The sequence below is a fragment of the Eptesicus fuscus genome, chromosome 15, assembly GCF_027574615.1.
Source record: "Eptesicus fuscus isolate TK198812 chromosome 15, DD_ASM_mEF_20220401, whole genome shotgun sequence".
Classification (NCBI taxonomy): domain Eukaryota; kingdom Metazoa; phylum Chordata; class Mammalia; order Chiroptera; family Vespertilionidae; genus Eptesicus; species Eptesicus fuscus.
Genome location: NC_072487.1, coordinates 19,426,806 through 19,442,398, shown reverse-complemented (window position 1 = coordinate 19,442,398; position 15,593 = coordinate 19,426,806). Strand labels below are relative to the sequence as shown.

At 39.2% G+C, this 15,593-nt stretch overlaps 1 protein-coding gene across 2 annotated transcripts in view; it reads left to right on the top strand.

Annotated features, from left to right (window-relative positions):
* ADAMTSL1 (ADAMTS like 1) overlaps nucleotides 1–15,593 on the top strand; it is an 882,329-nt gene that overhangs the window by 540,398 nt on the left and 326,338 nt on the right. For both annotated transcript variants that reach the window (XM_028150731.2, XM_008145030.3), the window contains one exon: nucleotides 8,552–8,597. In XM_028150731.2, coding sequence (XP_028006532.2) covers nucleotides 8,552–8,597 — 46 coding nt within the window. The remainder of the gene's footprint in view (nucleotides 1–8,551; nucleotides 8,598–15,593) is intronic.

The window sequence follows — 15,593 nt, the reverse complement described above, 5'->3', positions numbered from 1 at the left end:
CAACTTTGAAGTTTATAATACAATATTGTTGTCTATTATCAATGCATTAGGTCTCCAGGACTTATGTACTAAGAGCAAGTTCATTTAAACAGCATCTTCCCAATTCTTGCCACCCCTCACCCCTGATAACCATGCTCTGTTTTTATGTAGATGCTTTTTAATGAAGGGACAGTGGTGAATGGACTCCTCTTGTTAGGACCGACAACCATACAAGTAGAGTTTCCACACGAACAAGGCTCATTTGATTCTGATGAAAGGCACACTAAATTAGAATTAAAGAGTAACTATTTTAAACATGGAGAGAATTAAATTAAAATACAGAGAATTAAAGAATGACCTTTTTGAGCAAAAAGTACAGCAGAGAGCTAAGGGAAAGATGAGAACAAGGGACTTATGGAACCCACAGGGATGGCATGTCATTTAGCTCCTCTTTCTCCCCCACGTGCTAGGCAAGACCATCATCACTAACCATCTGTTATGCGTGGACGCCAGTTCTCGCCCGTAGGTTTTCAGCATTCAGTTTGACCCATGGATGAGGACAGTGAGCATCTGGGGATAGCTTTACACACAGGGTCCGGAGGTTTATATAACTTCCTTTTTGATGGCGAAGTTGATTGGCATCAAGTGTTGTTTCCTGAAAGAACCTCTCACAATAATGTGTCTGTGGAAAATAAAAAGCAGCCCAACAATGTGTTTGCATTTGGTTCTCTCAGGTGTTCTCAGAAGTCACTATTTCTGTTGAGATCTGGGATCTCTTGAGATCCCAGAAATGTAGAAGTGTTTTTCCTGGTTCGTTGGGGACGTCCTCCTGCTAGATAGCTCCCCTGAGGACTGAACTGCTCATGTGAAGTGAGGGAGGAAAACAGGGCTCCCATACTGCAGGGAGGCCTGGCTACGCCTGCAGATGCACTTGTCTTGTCTAATCCATGGTTGTTTCAGGACCCACTTTAAAGGACCCAGTGTCCTGGCTCAAATTGCTGCTGTGGTTTTATGTCTACTCTCTTGCAAAGAATTCAATTTCCTTTTGGATGACTAAAATTAGAGAGATACATAAGCAGATGGACTGTCTTATTTTAAAATCCTTTGCCCAATAATTTATACTTAAAAAGTAGGAGGTAGCCCTGGCTGGTTTGGCTCAGTGGATAGAGCCTCGGCCTGTGGACTGAAGAGTCCCGGGTTCAATTCTGGTCAGGGGCACACGCGTGGGTTGCAGGCTCGATCCCCAGTGTGGGGCGTGCAAGAAAAGAGGCAGCCTATCAATGATTCTCTCTCATCATTGATGTTTCTGTCTCTCTCTCCCTCGCCCTTCCTCTCTGAAATTATATATATATTTAAAGTAGAAGGTATTCAGTGGTTGGGCATCAACCTATGAACCAGGAGGTCATGGTTTGATTCCTGGAAAGGGCACATGCCCAGGTTGCAGGCTTGATCCCCAGTGTGGGTATGCAGGCAGCAGCCAATCAATGATTCTCTCTCATCATTGATGTGTCTGTTTTTCACTGCCTCTCCTTTCCTTTCTGAAATCAATAAAAATATATATTTTTTAAAACGTAGGAGGTATTCAGAGAAATACAAACCCCATTCTTACTTAGCTGCACTCATTGCTTTTCCGAATCAAAGGCAAAGCTTCCCGAACCTGATGCAACTGTGGGCTGAAGACCTTCAGGACTCAGGTTTTCAACCCACAGTTACCAGACTTTCTTGGAACCATTCATTGACACCCAGGATGCATCTGGATATGTCACCAGAAGGATGACAGGAGATAAGAAGAATGTTAAGGTAAAAAAATGGATGCAGTTGACCCAAATTTTTTATTCCTAATGAAAAAAATTTTAAAAATATGCCTTTCTCTTTTAAAGACTTAAATTATATAAGCAGAGAGGGGAAGCCAACACATTGCTAAAGCCTGGAAAGCGAGCTTTTAACTTCCCAAGGCCACTCATGTCTTCTCAGGTCGTTACATTGTGATCATTGAAACGGAGATCATATCAGGATCCGGGCACTGGAAGGGTTTGGGTAGCTCATTATGTGTTCATGAGAGATGAAGAAAAACATGCCACAAGCCTATGCTAATCTTACCAAGAGTGAATTAAAGTCTGAATAATTTGGAAATAACTTGTGATGGAGGTGATTTCCACGTTTGAGAGAAGGAATTAGTCCACATTCATAAGTGACGGGCCCGATGTCAAGGGCTGAAATAAATAAGGAACTTTCTGTACAAGTTTGGTTTGGATATATTTTTGTTTATATCTTGTTCTTTCATACTTGGACCAGTTTCTGAGTCCTTAATTGGCACAGTACTTACCGCCCTCGACACGGGCCTGTCGCTACATCAGAGTTTTCGTGGAGAGGATGCGTTGACTTGCCTTCTCTGTGATCAGGGCTCTATAGCTTTCCTCAGACACCATTGTGGACTAAAATTTCTAAAGTTTGTTTTTATTCCAAGAGGCAGATTTCATTTTGTTTGAATCTGAAGGGAACTATTCAGCTGTTTTATATTAAGAAACTATTTTTTTAAAGGAGAAAAAGAAAATATATTTTACTGTTTAATTCTCAGATGAGGCTTTTGTGCCCAGACAAGTGCCTTGGATGAAGAAATTCACACTTGGCAAGAATTAGAATTCTTGCGGTGGAAGAGTCACTACATTACTTAAGTAAAATTTATAGAGTCACTACATTACTTAAGTAAAATTTATATTCGGGTTTAATAAATTTGAACTTTTAAAAAACTCAAGCGGCTCTGTCCTGAAGTTCTTTCACATCGCATTTAACTGACAAGTGTAGTTGCCTTGGAGATGTTCCAAGTGTACAGTGTGTGTCCAGGTACCCTGTACTTACTAGAAGTGGATTTACCAGAATTGAGAAGTGGCTGATGTATTGGTGTAGTATTAATAAAGCACAGTTAACCCCCAGGCCAACTCTCTGCTCGGCTTCCCAGATTTAATCTCGTGTTAGTATTCTATGCATCTTAAGCATATCTTGTTCCTTTATTTTTGTTATTGTTTTATATGCTTTGGAGTGAGACAGATCTGGGTTTCCATCCCTAGTTCTCTGTTTTCTGTGTATATGACATTAAGCCTCCTAATCTTTCTCAGCCTCACTTTTCTCATCTATCTATTACAGAGTTGTTGGAAAATTAGTGATAATGTACACAAAATACCTAACAGTGGGCCAGATACCTATAGCAGACACACAATACATAGTAGAGGCTGGTATCACTATTATTATTCACAACTTGATAATGTCTTTCAATAATGAGGATCTTTCCAAATTCAAGCATTACCACCTTAATAGCATATTTCAGTCAATTAAACTAAAGAAGCTCTCACTAAGTAAGTAGTAGAATATTCAAATGGAATACTTAATTCAGGGACAGAATTAAAGTATTGGCAAATTAATATTAGATGTTAGACGATCACAGGATAGTCTTTGGGAATTGCAACAAAGTGTTTCTCTTTGCTAGTTTTTTTTTGGTTTTTGTTTTTGTTTTATTTTTGCTGAAGCATTTTAAATCAATATTTTACAGTACATGCTTACATCTCCCATTATCCGAAGGTGCTTTTAAAACATGTGTGGGAATTTATAATTTGAAATCCTTGGCAAAGGCTTATTTAAATTATTAATGCAAGTAGTTTTCTGCTTTTTGGTTTTGTGTTTTGTTTTGTTTCTAGCAAACAATATCTCTATAATAACCCCTTGGCATGTGGACAAATCTTTTGTAAGTTATCTCAGTTGGTGATCATAACTGTATGCACTGCCATTCCAATATCCATTTGACAGATGGAAAAGCGAAGACCCCCTGAGAATATAAGAGGCCTACGCAAAGAGATGAGCAAAGTCCAGCATCCAGAACTCCAAATCCCAACTTCCGATTTGTTTCCATTCTCCCGTTTAGGGAGATAAAGTTAGGAAAAGAAAATAAAAGGAGATGAAAAACAGTGGTTTTTAAGGTCTTAGTGATTAACACCATATTTCACTTTTTAAAAGCAAGAAGTCCACATTGTATCCTCTCTGTTTTAAACCTTCAATGAGTTCTCTTTGCCTGTTGCCAAGTTCAAATTTAGAAGGTATTTATCTCATCTCCTACAGTTCCTCACATCAACCCAAACTCCAACAAAACAAAACTGCTTGAAAATTTGCACATATAACATATATTTTTATACCTCTGTGCCTCTGCCTATAGTTTCTTCTCCACACATCCTTAACCCCCTTTCAATATCTATTATAGTTACCTCTATTATGCATTTAATTGATTTATTAAATTTCTACACCGTGTTTACTTACGAGCTAGGCATTGTTGGAAGTGCTTCATAATATTAACTGATAATCTCCATAATAATCCCAGCAGATAAGTAATAGTATCCCAGTTTACAAATGACAAACTGACATATAAAAAACTGAGGAATAAAGCCAGGATTCCAGAAAGAGGATTCTGGTTTCAAACTGGGTACTTTTATCCACTGCACTATGTCACATATGCACTTGGAATTTCAAAATTGAAAAACATCTCACATTCTGCCAATTCTGATGTCTCAGTGGCACACTATCAAAGGCCTCTGGGTTGTAGAATTCATTACCTTGTAAGTGTACCATCAACTGGAACCTAGCTCGCATCTTTTTAGACCCAGAAACCTGATATTTTTCAGTAATCACACCAAGCACGGATCCTTGTCTGGGAGGTGGACTCAGTGACTTGACCCATGAGATTAATGTCTGAAACTAAAAATGCCAGTTTATTAACCTACAACTAAAAATAGAACTGTCTCTCACATGGACCGGAATACTCATGTCAGCATGACCAGCACACTGCGCAGTCATGAAAAGCCAGATCACTCTTGGCAAGATGTTTGGTCAACATGGCATCAGAACCAGGGTAATTCCTGGGAGGAACGGAACATTCACTGGCAGCAGCGTGGTTAGTGTGAGGCATCCACATCGTGATGGCAGCAGCCTTGCCAATGGGACATGCAGGATTTCAAGTTTATGAGTCCTTTCCCTGGGACATGGCGAGGCTGGGCACCGACAGCCATGTCTCTGGCATTCTCCTCTTGTCTATGATTCTAATGCCTGGCCAGCTCTTTCTTTTCTTGGCCACATTTTCTTGTTAATCCATATTAATATAGTCAATCTGGTTATGGTCAAGTGTTTAAGCCTAGGACCTTTCCATCTCTTTAAGAGAGTCTTTGTGTAATTGTATTTTCAGATGACATTTACTTTTTGATAACATTCTCAGACCTAGCACATGCTATTTAGCATTCCTTTCACTAAATTATAATTGAATGATTTTCTTAATAGCAAAAACCAAGTCATATTCATTCCCAGAAGTAAATGCATTGCCTAGCACATAACAAGAGCTCATTGGACATTTGTCGGACAAACAAGTGAATTACGAGGCAGTAAAGCATCATGGTTATGAGTGTAAGCTCTGAAGCCAGATGGCCTGGTAGCAAATCTCAGCTCTGTTACTTAATAGTTGTGCAATTTTGGCAAGTTAGTTAACCTCCCTAAGTTTCAGTTTTCTCATATGTAAAATGGGTAAAATGATAGTACCCTGACTCCCAGGGTACCTGAGATGATTAAATAAATTAATATAATATAACAAACTTAGAAATATTCCTCAAACTCCATAATTGTTAGTTATTAGTATAATCATTCTCTCAGAATTTTATATTATACTAGAGACCCGATCCTCGGATTCGTGCACTGGTGGGGGGTGTGGCCTGGGGGATGGCCTGCTGCGGGAGCACTGCTCATCCGGGTCAGCCGAGCGGCTGTGGACCCGCCCTCTGAGCGTTGGCTGAATGAGGAAATTAGCCTGAGCGGATTAGTTCGGGGTAATGTCTTGGGTAAAGGTGTGTTCTGTGTCCTGGAGGAACCTGGTGGAGAGCTTTGCACCCCAAAGCCACTCGGTGAATGTTCTTGATGTGTGATGCCAGGTCGGTGACACCATCAGGGATGTTCAGGGTAGCCATGCTCCAGGATCCTCAGCCATCAGGACAGCCTCCCTGAGAGGTCCACAGTCACGTCCCCTCTTGCTATCCGTCTATGCCAGCTCCCCACACTCTTTCTAGAACACACCTTAGAGGGCCTGCATCAGCTGGTGGGGTCAGGCCAGAGTCTGGATTGTCTCAGGTATTTGATAGGTGCAGAGACTCAGCCTCACCCTGGGCCTGCTAGCAGTTATTCATTTGCTAGGCATATATATATATATATATATACATATATATATTATTGTTTTTTTGTTTGTTTTTTAAGTGTGACTTTTTAAATGAATTTATTGGGTTTTATAGGTTTCAATGTACATTTCTATAATACATCATTTGTATATTGTATTGTGTGTTCACCACCCCAGGTCAAGTCCTCTTCCATCACCATTTATCCCTCCATTACCCTCTCCTGTCTCCCCCACTCCCCTTTCCCTCTGGTAATCACCATACTGTTGTCTGTGTCTATGATTTTTTTTTTCTTAATCCCTTCTCCTTTTTCACCAATCTACATTCCCACCAACAGTGAATGACTGTTCCCTTTTCCCCACACTCTGACAACCACTTGTTTGTTGATTTATTAATGATAGCCATTCTGACAGATGTGAGATGATATCTCATTGTAGTTTTAATTTTTATCAGTCTAATGATTAGTGACTGAGCATTTTTTCCTATGTCTATTGGCCATCTATACGTCCTCTTTGGAGATGTGTCTATTCAGGTCCTTTGCCAATTTTTAAATTGGATTATTTGTTTTTTTGGTGTTGCGTTGTATGAGTTCTTTATAAATTTTGAATATTAACCACTTGTGAGATGTATCGTTGGCGATTATGTTCTCCAATCAGTGGGTTGTATTTTCATTTTGTTGATGGTTTCCTTTGCTATGCAAAAATTTTTTAGTTTGATCTAGTCCCATTTGTTTATTTTTTCTTGTGTTTCCCTTGCTCGATGAGATGTATCAGAAAAAATCCTGCTATAAGAAATGTCCAGGATTTTACTGCCTATGTTTTCTTCTAGGATTTTTATTGTTTCAAGTCTAACATTTAAGTCATTGTGACTTATTTTGAGAAGAGCAGAGAACTGCTGCTCTTGTGTCCTCACTGAATGCTTAATCAAAAATTGATTATTTTTGTTCACAAGAGTTCAGTAATATGAAAACTCCCATGTATTGCTAATGGGAGTATGTAATGGCACAAAGTTTATGGAATGTAATTTATCAAGAGCTTATAAAAGTTCATTCCCTTTAGTCCAGTAATTCTTCTATAAATTTATCTACCCTAAAGACATAGTCAGAAATTTAGGTAAAGCATATGCATGGATATGGTTCATTACACTCTCATTTATAAAACCCCAAATTGGACATTACTTAAGTAATAGAAGAATGATTATACAAATTATATCATTTGATGGAATTTTATGTAGCTCTCAAAATGTTGTCAAGTTGTGGGAAAATACCTTCAAAAATTTATAAGTGGAAATAACAAGCTGCAAAATTGTGTAAGTGATGTGATTTATTTCCTCACTGGAAGAAATTAATAAATCAAAATAATAGTGATTATCTTTAGATGAGGCAACTATGAAGGATTTTTTTTTTTTTTTTTACTTTTAGGTAATCTTTCTTTCCTAAAATCTCTGCAATGAACATGTATTTTAGAAATAAAAATAATTCTTTAACAATTATGACTTTTTATATCCATTTTATAATTTATAAGACATGTTGAACAGTAAGTGTAATTTTTATCATATTCACAATTTTAAGTTTTTTTCTGTGAAATATCTCCAGTTTCATACCAGTAATAATTAAGATGGGATTCACTTAATATTAATACTTTACAGAAAACCTTGCATTTATATTTATTTGGTTAAATAAGAACTAAGTATAAGTACTTATTTTAACAACCAAATGCTTAGTTACAATTCTTACATATACAACTTCTTTAGATCTGCTCAATTTAGTATTTGAGTATAACTCCACTAAGAACGTACTCAGAAGAAAAGAGAGGCATTTATATGAGTATTAAGAGAGAATTCTTTTTATAAGGAAACTAGAGGCCTGGTGCATGAAAATTCGTGCACTCGGGACCGGGGGGGGGGGGGGATCCCTTAGCCTGCCTGCACCCTCTCACAGTGCAGGACCCCTTGGGGTATGTCCACCTGCCTGCTTCGGCCCACTCCCCAGGGGATCAGGCGTAAGCTGGCATCAGACATTCCTCTGGCAGCCTGGGAGCCCTCAGGGGATGTCTGACTGTTGGTTTAGGCCTGCTCCCTCTGGGACATCCTTAGCGCTGCCGAGGAGGCGGGAGAGGCTCCCACCACCACCTCTGCCATCAGCCCGGCTTGTGGCTGAGCAGAGCTCCCCCTGTGGAAGCACACTGACCACCAAGGGGCAGCTCCTACATTGAGCGTCGGCCCTCTGGTGGTCAGTACATGTCATAGCGACCAGTTGTTCCCAGTTGTTCTGCCATTAGGGTCAATTTGCATATTACCCTTTTATTATATAGGATAGTTCAAATATTGAGCCTTTCATAGTTAGTAATGAGGTGTTTGTTTTTCTTTTTGTCTCCTAGGAGCTGTGAGGGAAGAAATATTCGATACAGAACTTGCAGTAACGTGGTATGTATTGAGATTATATGATTGTGATCATGTATTTTTTAAGCACTGAATACTGCTAAGCAGTTTTATGTATCCTGAGCAGAAATCAATCAATTAGCACTTCACTGAAAGTGATTTGTCTCACACCACATGGATTATGCAGCATTGAAAAATAAGTATTTTTAATGTTCCTCAAATGTGGCCATATTGAAACTTACTAGACTATTTCATATCTAGTAAGTTTTTATATCTAGGTCTCAAGATAACAAATAAAAGGAATGACAAAAGGGAAACCACCTGGGGTGTCATGAAATAAGTATTAATCAACTCAGGTTTAATAAATTCATTTTATTCCTTCATTCAACAAATACTACTCAATGCCATCAATGTGAGGCATTACACTAGTACAAGGATAAATAACATGATCACTATCTTAAAACATCTCTTGAATATAGTAAGAGATATAGAGAAGGAAGACAAATCAAAATATGACAAATGTTGGGAAGAAGTTCTTTGTGGGTTAAAAACAGAGAGAAATATGAAGGGTCTTCAAGGAAAAGGTTATTTGAGGTAGGGCTAAGAGGGCTGGGTGGGCAGTGACTTGCCCAAATTGTGTGGAGGAGACATAATGGGGAATTTTGGAGGCAGGAATATCTAAGATGGCTCTGAACACTAATGTGTTTAGCAGTATGGAAGAGAAGAACTGAAAGATATTTTGAGGTTACACCATGAACAGATTTTAATGTTACACCTCCAAGTTTATAATAGTTCAAGGAATAATGGGGGGAGGGGGATTGTCACTAGAGGTTTTGGAGCAAGAGTATAAATTATAGTTTTACTTTAGGAAGTTTAATTGTGTAGAGATACAAGGGATGCACTGGAAGGTGAAATAGATGGAGAGCGAGAAGTAATGAAAGTTTAACCAGGAAGAAATAGATACAAAAGAGATAAAAATTGAGGTAACTCTATAAGACTTATGCAATTAAAATCAGAGTGATGAGTTGAAGTGGGAATAAAGAAAACAGGCATGTGCACATTTAGAGCTCTTGCACTTGCTGATCCCACTGTTAGGGAAGCTTTTTCTTCATTATTTGCATGACGGTCATTCTTCTTATTCTAGTCTCATCTCAAATGCCACCTCCTCAAAGAGGTTTCCTGAACCATTTTATCTAATTTGGTTGTTCCACGGCCCAAACTCATCCCTCACAATAGTCTATCAATCACATTTTACTTTTAAAAAATATATTTTTACTAGAGGCCCAGTGCACGGATTAGTGCACTGGTGGGGTCCCTTGGCCTGGCCTGCGGGGATCTGGCTGAAACCGGCTCTCTGACATCCCCTGAGGGGTCCCGGATTGAGAGAGGGCAGTTCTCGGGTGATGCACCCCAGAGTCGGGCTCCCTCCTCTCTGGTTCCTTGGTGCGTCACCCAAGAAATACTGCTTCCAAGTCACCACAGCCTGGCAACTCCTGCGTTGAGCGTCTGCCCCCTGGTGATCAGTGGGTGTCATAGCTACCAGTCGGAGTGTCTGCCACTGGTGGTCATAACTACCAGTTGAACAGTCAGACCATCGCTTAGGCTTTTAAGTATATAGATTAATTTCAGAGAGGGAGAGAGAAATAGAAACATCAATGATGAGAGAGAATCATTGATTGGCTGCCTCCTGCACGACCTCTACTGGGGATCAAGCACGCAACCCCCAGCATGTGCCCTTAACTGGAATTGAACCTGGGACCCTTCAGTCCAAGACTGATGCTCTATGCACTGAGCCAAACTGGCTAGGGCACATTTTACTTTTTTTTATAGCATTTGCCTCTACCAAATTTATTTTATTTAATTACTTGTTTGTTTTCTCTTTTCCCAAAGTAGAAAGTAAATTTCACAAGGACAGGTGCCTCACTCATCCTGTGTACTCCTGTATCCCCAATGCCTAGAACTTATGACTTACATGTTATAACCATACATTAGATATTTGCCAAATGCAAAAGGGTTTTTGGAAGGATGGGAAGTGTCATTATCAAAAGTAAGAAAGTTGGGACGAGATTTGGGAAAAGACAATAATAAATTTGATTTAGGGACACCATTGAGTTGGACATGAAGACTAGACTTGTACATGGTATGTTCAACGAGGCAGTGGGGGTTTGATCTAAGGAAAGAGATCGGGACTCAAACCATAGAAACACAAAGTAAGAAATACAGAATTTTAAAAATTTGGTAGCAGTTTGTTTGGTAGAGTATACAGAATGATGAGAGAAGAGAATCTCAGATCTTTGGTAAATATCTGTATTCAGGTAGAAAGAGAACATAGTGGCAAGTAAGCTATCAAAGTCACCATGAGAGAAGTAAAAGAAATAAGAGAGAATTTCTGAAGGTGTTCAGTAGGATAAGTGTTGCCAAGAGGTTGAAATATGCAAAAAGGCCAATGGGGGAGTAATTTCTATAGTGTATTAGGAAATCAAGACTGCAGAGGATTAGAGAAATACGTTCATAAGGAAATGGAGTCTGTGGGTATAAGTTATTCTTATAAAATGTTAACAGAGACATCTCATCATTTGGAGACTCACAAAAGGGTGGGTGGATTGTTTGTTTACAATGAGGGACTCTTGAAAGGTGAGTTGATCTAGAGGGAGAGACGGGTGATATGTGGAGGTCAGGGTATATTTGATGCCAAAGGAGATAGTGGAGAAGAAAGAAGAAGAGGAATCTTGATAAAAGAAAGGACATATACTTTTTCTTAGAAAACAGACACAAACTGAGAAAGAAAGGATGACGGTACAGAAAGACTTCTGAAAAAGAGAGCAGTTGAGACTGTGCCTGAAGAGCAGGCTCCAGTGTCTGTGCAGAGAAGTGTTCTAAGTCATCTGCTGAAAGTGAAGGAGGCGAGCTGGACTTGGGAAAGTGAGCATAAAGGCCTGGAAGAGCCACTGAGCAAATTGAGTGGAAGCCAGCAAAGCCAAAGAAAAGGATTTTGGAGTAGCAAAGAGGGCTCGACTGAGGTTAGAGAGCTTGATCTGACAGAGGTCAGCAGGGGTAAGGACATAGTCTGACAATTTCTGCACTGAAGCCGTAATAGAGAAAATGGACATTGGAAGTGACCTGTATTCAGAATACATATGAGTTGAGCAAGAAAGTGAATGAAAAGTATAAATTTTTAAATGCCTGACCAGGTAGAGTATAGGAACTAAAAAGCATGATCATTGGAAGTAAGAGTAATTATTCAATGGAAAATTTTGCCTAGTTCATTTCTCTATTTTCATTAAGAACAGAAGATGCCAGATAACATGAGTTATATCATTGCCTTTAAAACACACACACACACACACACACACACACACACTCGTGTGCACACACAACTGCTATAGGTGTGTGTGTGTGTTTTAATTTTTAAAAAATGGTATTGACTAAATGAGTTTTAGAAATTTTATGAACTTTTTTTCAATGGAAATGTACTTTAGATTATTGGTTTTCTTTACTATCCCTTTTATTGTAGTGATAGTTTATATATCAGTGTTTTTTTTTAAAAAAAAAAAAAACACCATGCACCATGATGTTATTAAAGAATCTTCTTACCTTACCCTTTTCTTTCTAATTTTTAGAATAGTGGAAAGAGTTCAAACTATCCCAAGTAGATGAATGCCTAAAACAACATGAGCAGATGTCTGCTTGCCCTTTCCTTAAAGCTTTTCAGAAACAGCCCACAATTTCCTTGCTGTCATTATGAGCATTTTCACGGACAGATGCGGACTAAGACTCTGACCCAATATGACTTAAAATCCAGAGCATTGCACGAGCCAGCTCTTTATAGCTTGTAGAATCAAACTGACACTGAGTTTTTTATGAGAACCTAGAGTATTCAAATAATTTGAAGCGTGTTTTTTTTTTTTTTCTTCTGGCTTTTGGCCATGACAGAAGCAACATTGCCAAGAAAACAAATAAAAACATCTCATAAGAAAGGATCTTTTCATAATTGCATTCCAATTTTTTTTTTCAAACTAAGAAGTTCAGAAATATTCAGTTAAGTTCCGTTAAATATTCTCCTTTCAGATACTTGTTTTGGAAAAACTTGAGGGTCTCTTGTTAGCTAAGTCTGCAGGGTCACTCCTTAAACCCTGGACAGCTTCCTGGGGCTCTTCTGAACCATGTCCCTTCCAAAGAGCACACTTTTTCTATTCTTTGTAGAGCTGCTAATATAACATTTCTTTGGGTTTTTGTTCCCCAAGGCCAAGGAAGAGAAAACATCTCCTCAGTTTCCCAATTTTTCTGGCTTGCCTGAAAAAATTAGTTCATAAATTTTAAAGTTTTATTGTTAACCACTCTACAGAGTGCATCAATATCAATAAGAAACTTCAAGTTCCCATAATGTTTGCATAGCTCTCATAGCCAGGATACCTTCTTACACTATTTCTAGTGGGTCCCAGTAGACTCTTTTCATTCTTAAGGACAAAGTTCATCTAACCTTTCCGTATTCACACTCCCTGCTTTTCTTCCAGGGAAGTTGCAAGGCTCTCTTTCTGGACGGAAAGACTAAGGATACTGTTAGGAGACACAGTAGGTATGGACTGGCAAGCCAATCAAGTGAGTCATTTAGGGCTCAGAGATCTTCCCTGTGGCCCCTCACAAAGGTCTCCTTGGGTCACATCATCATGTTTATTCAAATTAAACCTCTAACCTGAACCCCTTGATCTTAATTAGGCATTTTGAATTTACTTCTAAAGTGTTTAGACTAATGCTGTTATTCATAAACTGTTGTATGTGTTTGTGGGTGTTTTATTTTGTTTGGTGTTTGTTTTTTTGTTTGTTTTGTTTTGTTTTGTCACTATCCTTAATCTTAACAACATTTGAGATTGAAGAGATAGTGACCACAATTAGCTACACAACAGGCCAAGGTGCCTGGTAGCTGATGGTGCTCTAAAGTTCTTTATTAAGATGTTATTGCTCCACTGCCAAATGTTACTGTTCTAAAGAAGAAGAACAACAACAACTGTAAGATTAAAGTTGGGAAGCTGCTTTTCTGTATCTCTTCTAGAACTCCTAGGGAGGTGAGTGGGCAAGGGATTTCTGTCTTCCAAGGAACGGTTGAAACAACTAAAAATGTTTTTAGCACATGAAGGCAAAACATCCTCCATTAATTCCAAAAATAATTGAGCACAAGAATTGTTCTCTGTACTGGGATATACACTGGTGAAGAAGACCAAGCCCTGGTTTCCCTGAAGCTTTTATTCTAATGGAGGAAACCAGATTATAAACAAACATGCAAACAAATTACATAAGTAGTCACCAATCACCCAAGTCTCTGCAGAGCACTGATCAGGTGGTGCCTTCCTTGGTCAGAATTTGGAAAAAAAAAAAAAAACCCAAAACTAAAATCTGCTGGAACAACCTTCAGACTACTTCGGAATGGATGTTCTGGGAAGTCCACTAGCACAGTGACATTTGAGAGTGACAGAAAGGAACCAGCCCTGTGAATATCAGAGGAAGAGCAATCCAGATCGAAGGGACAGCTAGTGCAAAGGCTCTAAACTGTGAAGGAAGTTGGTGTGTGTAAAGCTCAGTATGTCTAGTGTATAGTATGCATGTGGAAAAGTATTAGGAGATAAGAAAACATGCAGCTGAAGGCAGACTGGAGCTGGATCATGCAGATGTTGTAGAGTATTACAGGTTCAGTGCAAAGGGAAACTACTGGAGAGCTTTCAGGAGGGGAGAGAAGAGTTGGACTTGTGAGGATGGGCAAAGATAGGTTTGGCTGCAGGGTTACTCTGGAGATGGGTGGCAAAGAACGGAGTGGGAGTAGAAATGCCAGGTGGGAGGCTATTGCAGTAGTTCAGGTGGGTGCTAACGGTTCCTGGACTAGAGTGGCACTGGTGGGAAGATTTGAGATACGTTTTAGAAGTAGAATGTCTTTTCCTACACCACCTTGCTTCAGCCTCAATTTAATTCATTTTATGGTCTCTAGTATTGTTACTATGGAACATCTTAGGTGTAGCATTTCAACAAGACACAAAGGCAATGGCTATATGGCCAGAGAGAATAGAATGATTCTGGGCAAGTTTATAGTGTTTTTTGTTTGTTTGTTTATTTGAGGGGGGAAGTAGTTTATGCACCCAGACAATGAAAGGGTTGAACTGAATGATTTCAAAGGTCCCTTCCAGCTCTAAAATTCTGTAATTCTTCAAAAGCATTAAGTCTAGGCTATACTGGATTTGGATCTGAATGCAGACCAGTGAAGAGAGCTACGATGTTTAGCAGTACTTAGTAAAAAGATTTGCAGCTAGCAATAACATCCAAGTGAAGAGAGCCAATGAGGACAGGAGAAGCAACGTTCCCATCCATGCTACAGAACTTGCCCGTCCATCTTAACCTGTAATTCTCATCATTGAGGTTGTAAAGGTTCATGGCATTCATTGAGTTCATCACATTGTTCTTAATGGTTGATAACAGATAAATTCCCATTTGCCAGACATGTCCATTTTTCTCATAGGGCCTTTGTACAGCATAAACTCAGGGCACATTTCTGCTTTATGTCAAGAGTGAAAAAGTAACACATGAAAGGAAGGAACATTCAGCTACAAGCCTTCCTTGGTTGGAATTTGAAAAAAACCCACAAAAAAAAACAGAAAACCTTCTGGAACAACATTCTGACCAGTGAAAATACCCCTGGAGTCTCGACAGATGCTGTAGTAAATACTAACAACAGCAGGAACCAGTCAGGGAGGCTGCATGTGGGCCACTTTGCAGCCAAGAGCCACGGCTACAGTGGGAAGGAGGTTAACTTTCCCATAATCGAGTCTTTATTCTGGTAGCTGAAAATAAGCCATTCTGCTACCTGTCAGGGCCATTTGTTTGTTCACTTGTTCACTTATTCATCCTCTTCTTTATTTCTTTTCAGTTATTTACCCAACACTTATTGAGCATTCAAGTCTTATTCTGCTTTCAGGATGTGAGGAACAGCTGTTGGTATCAATAAAAGAACAGGGTACCATTCTTCAGGGAAATCAGAGTCTAGTAGAAAATACAAAT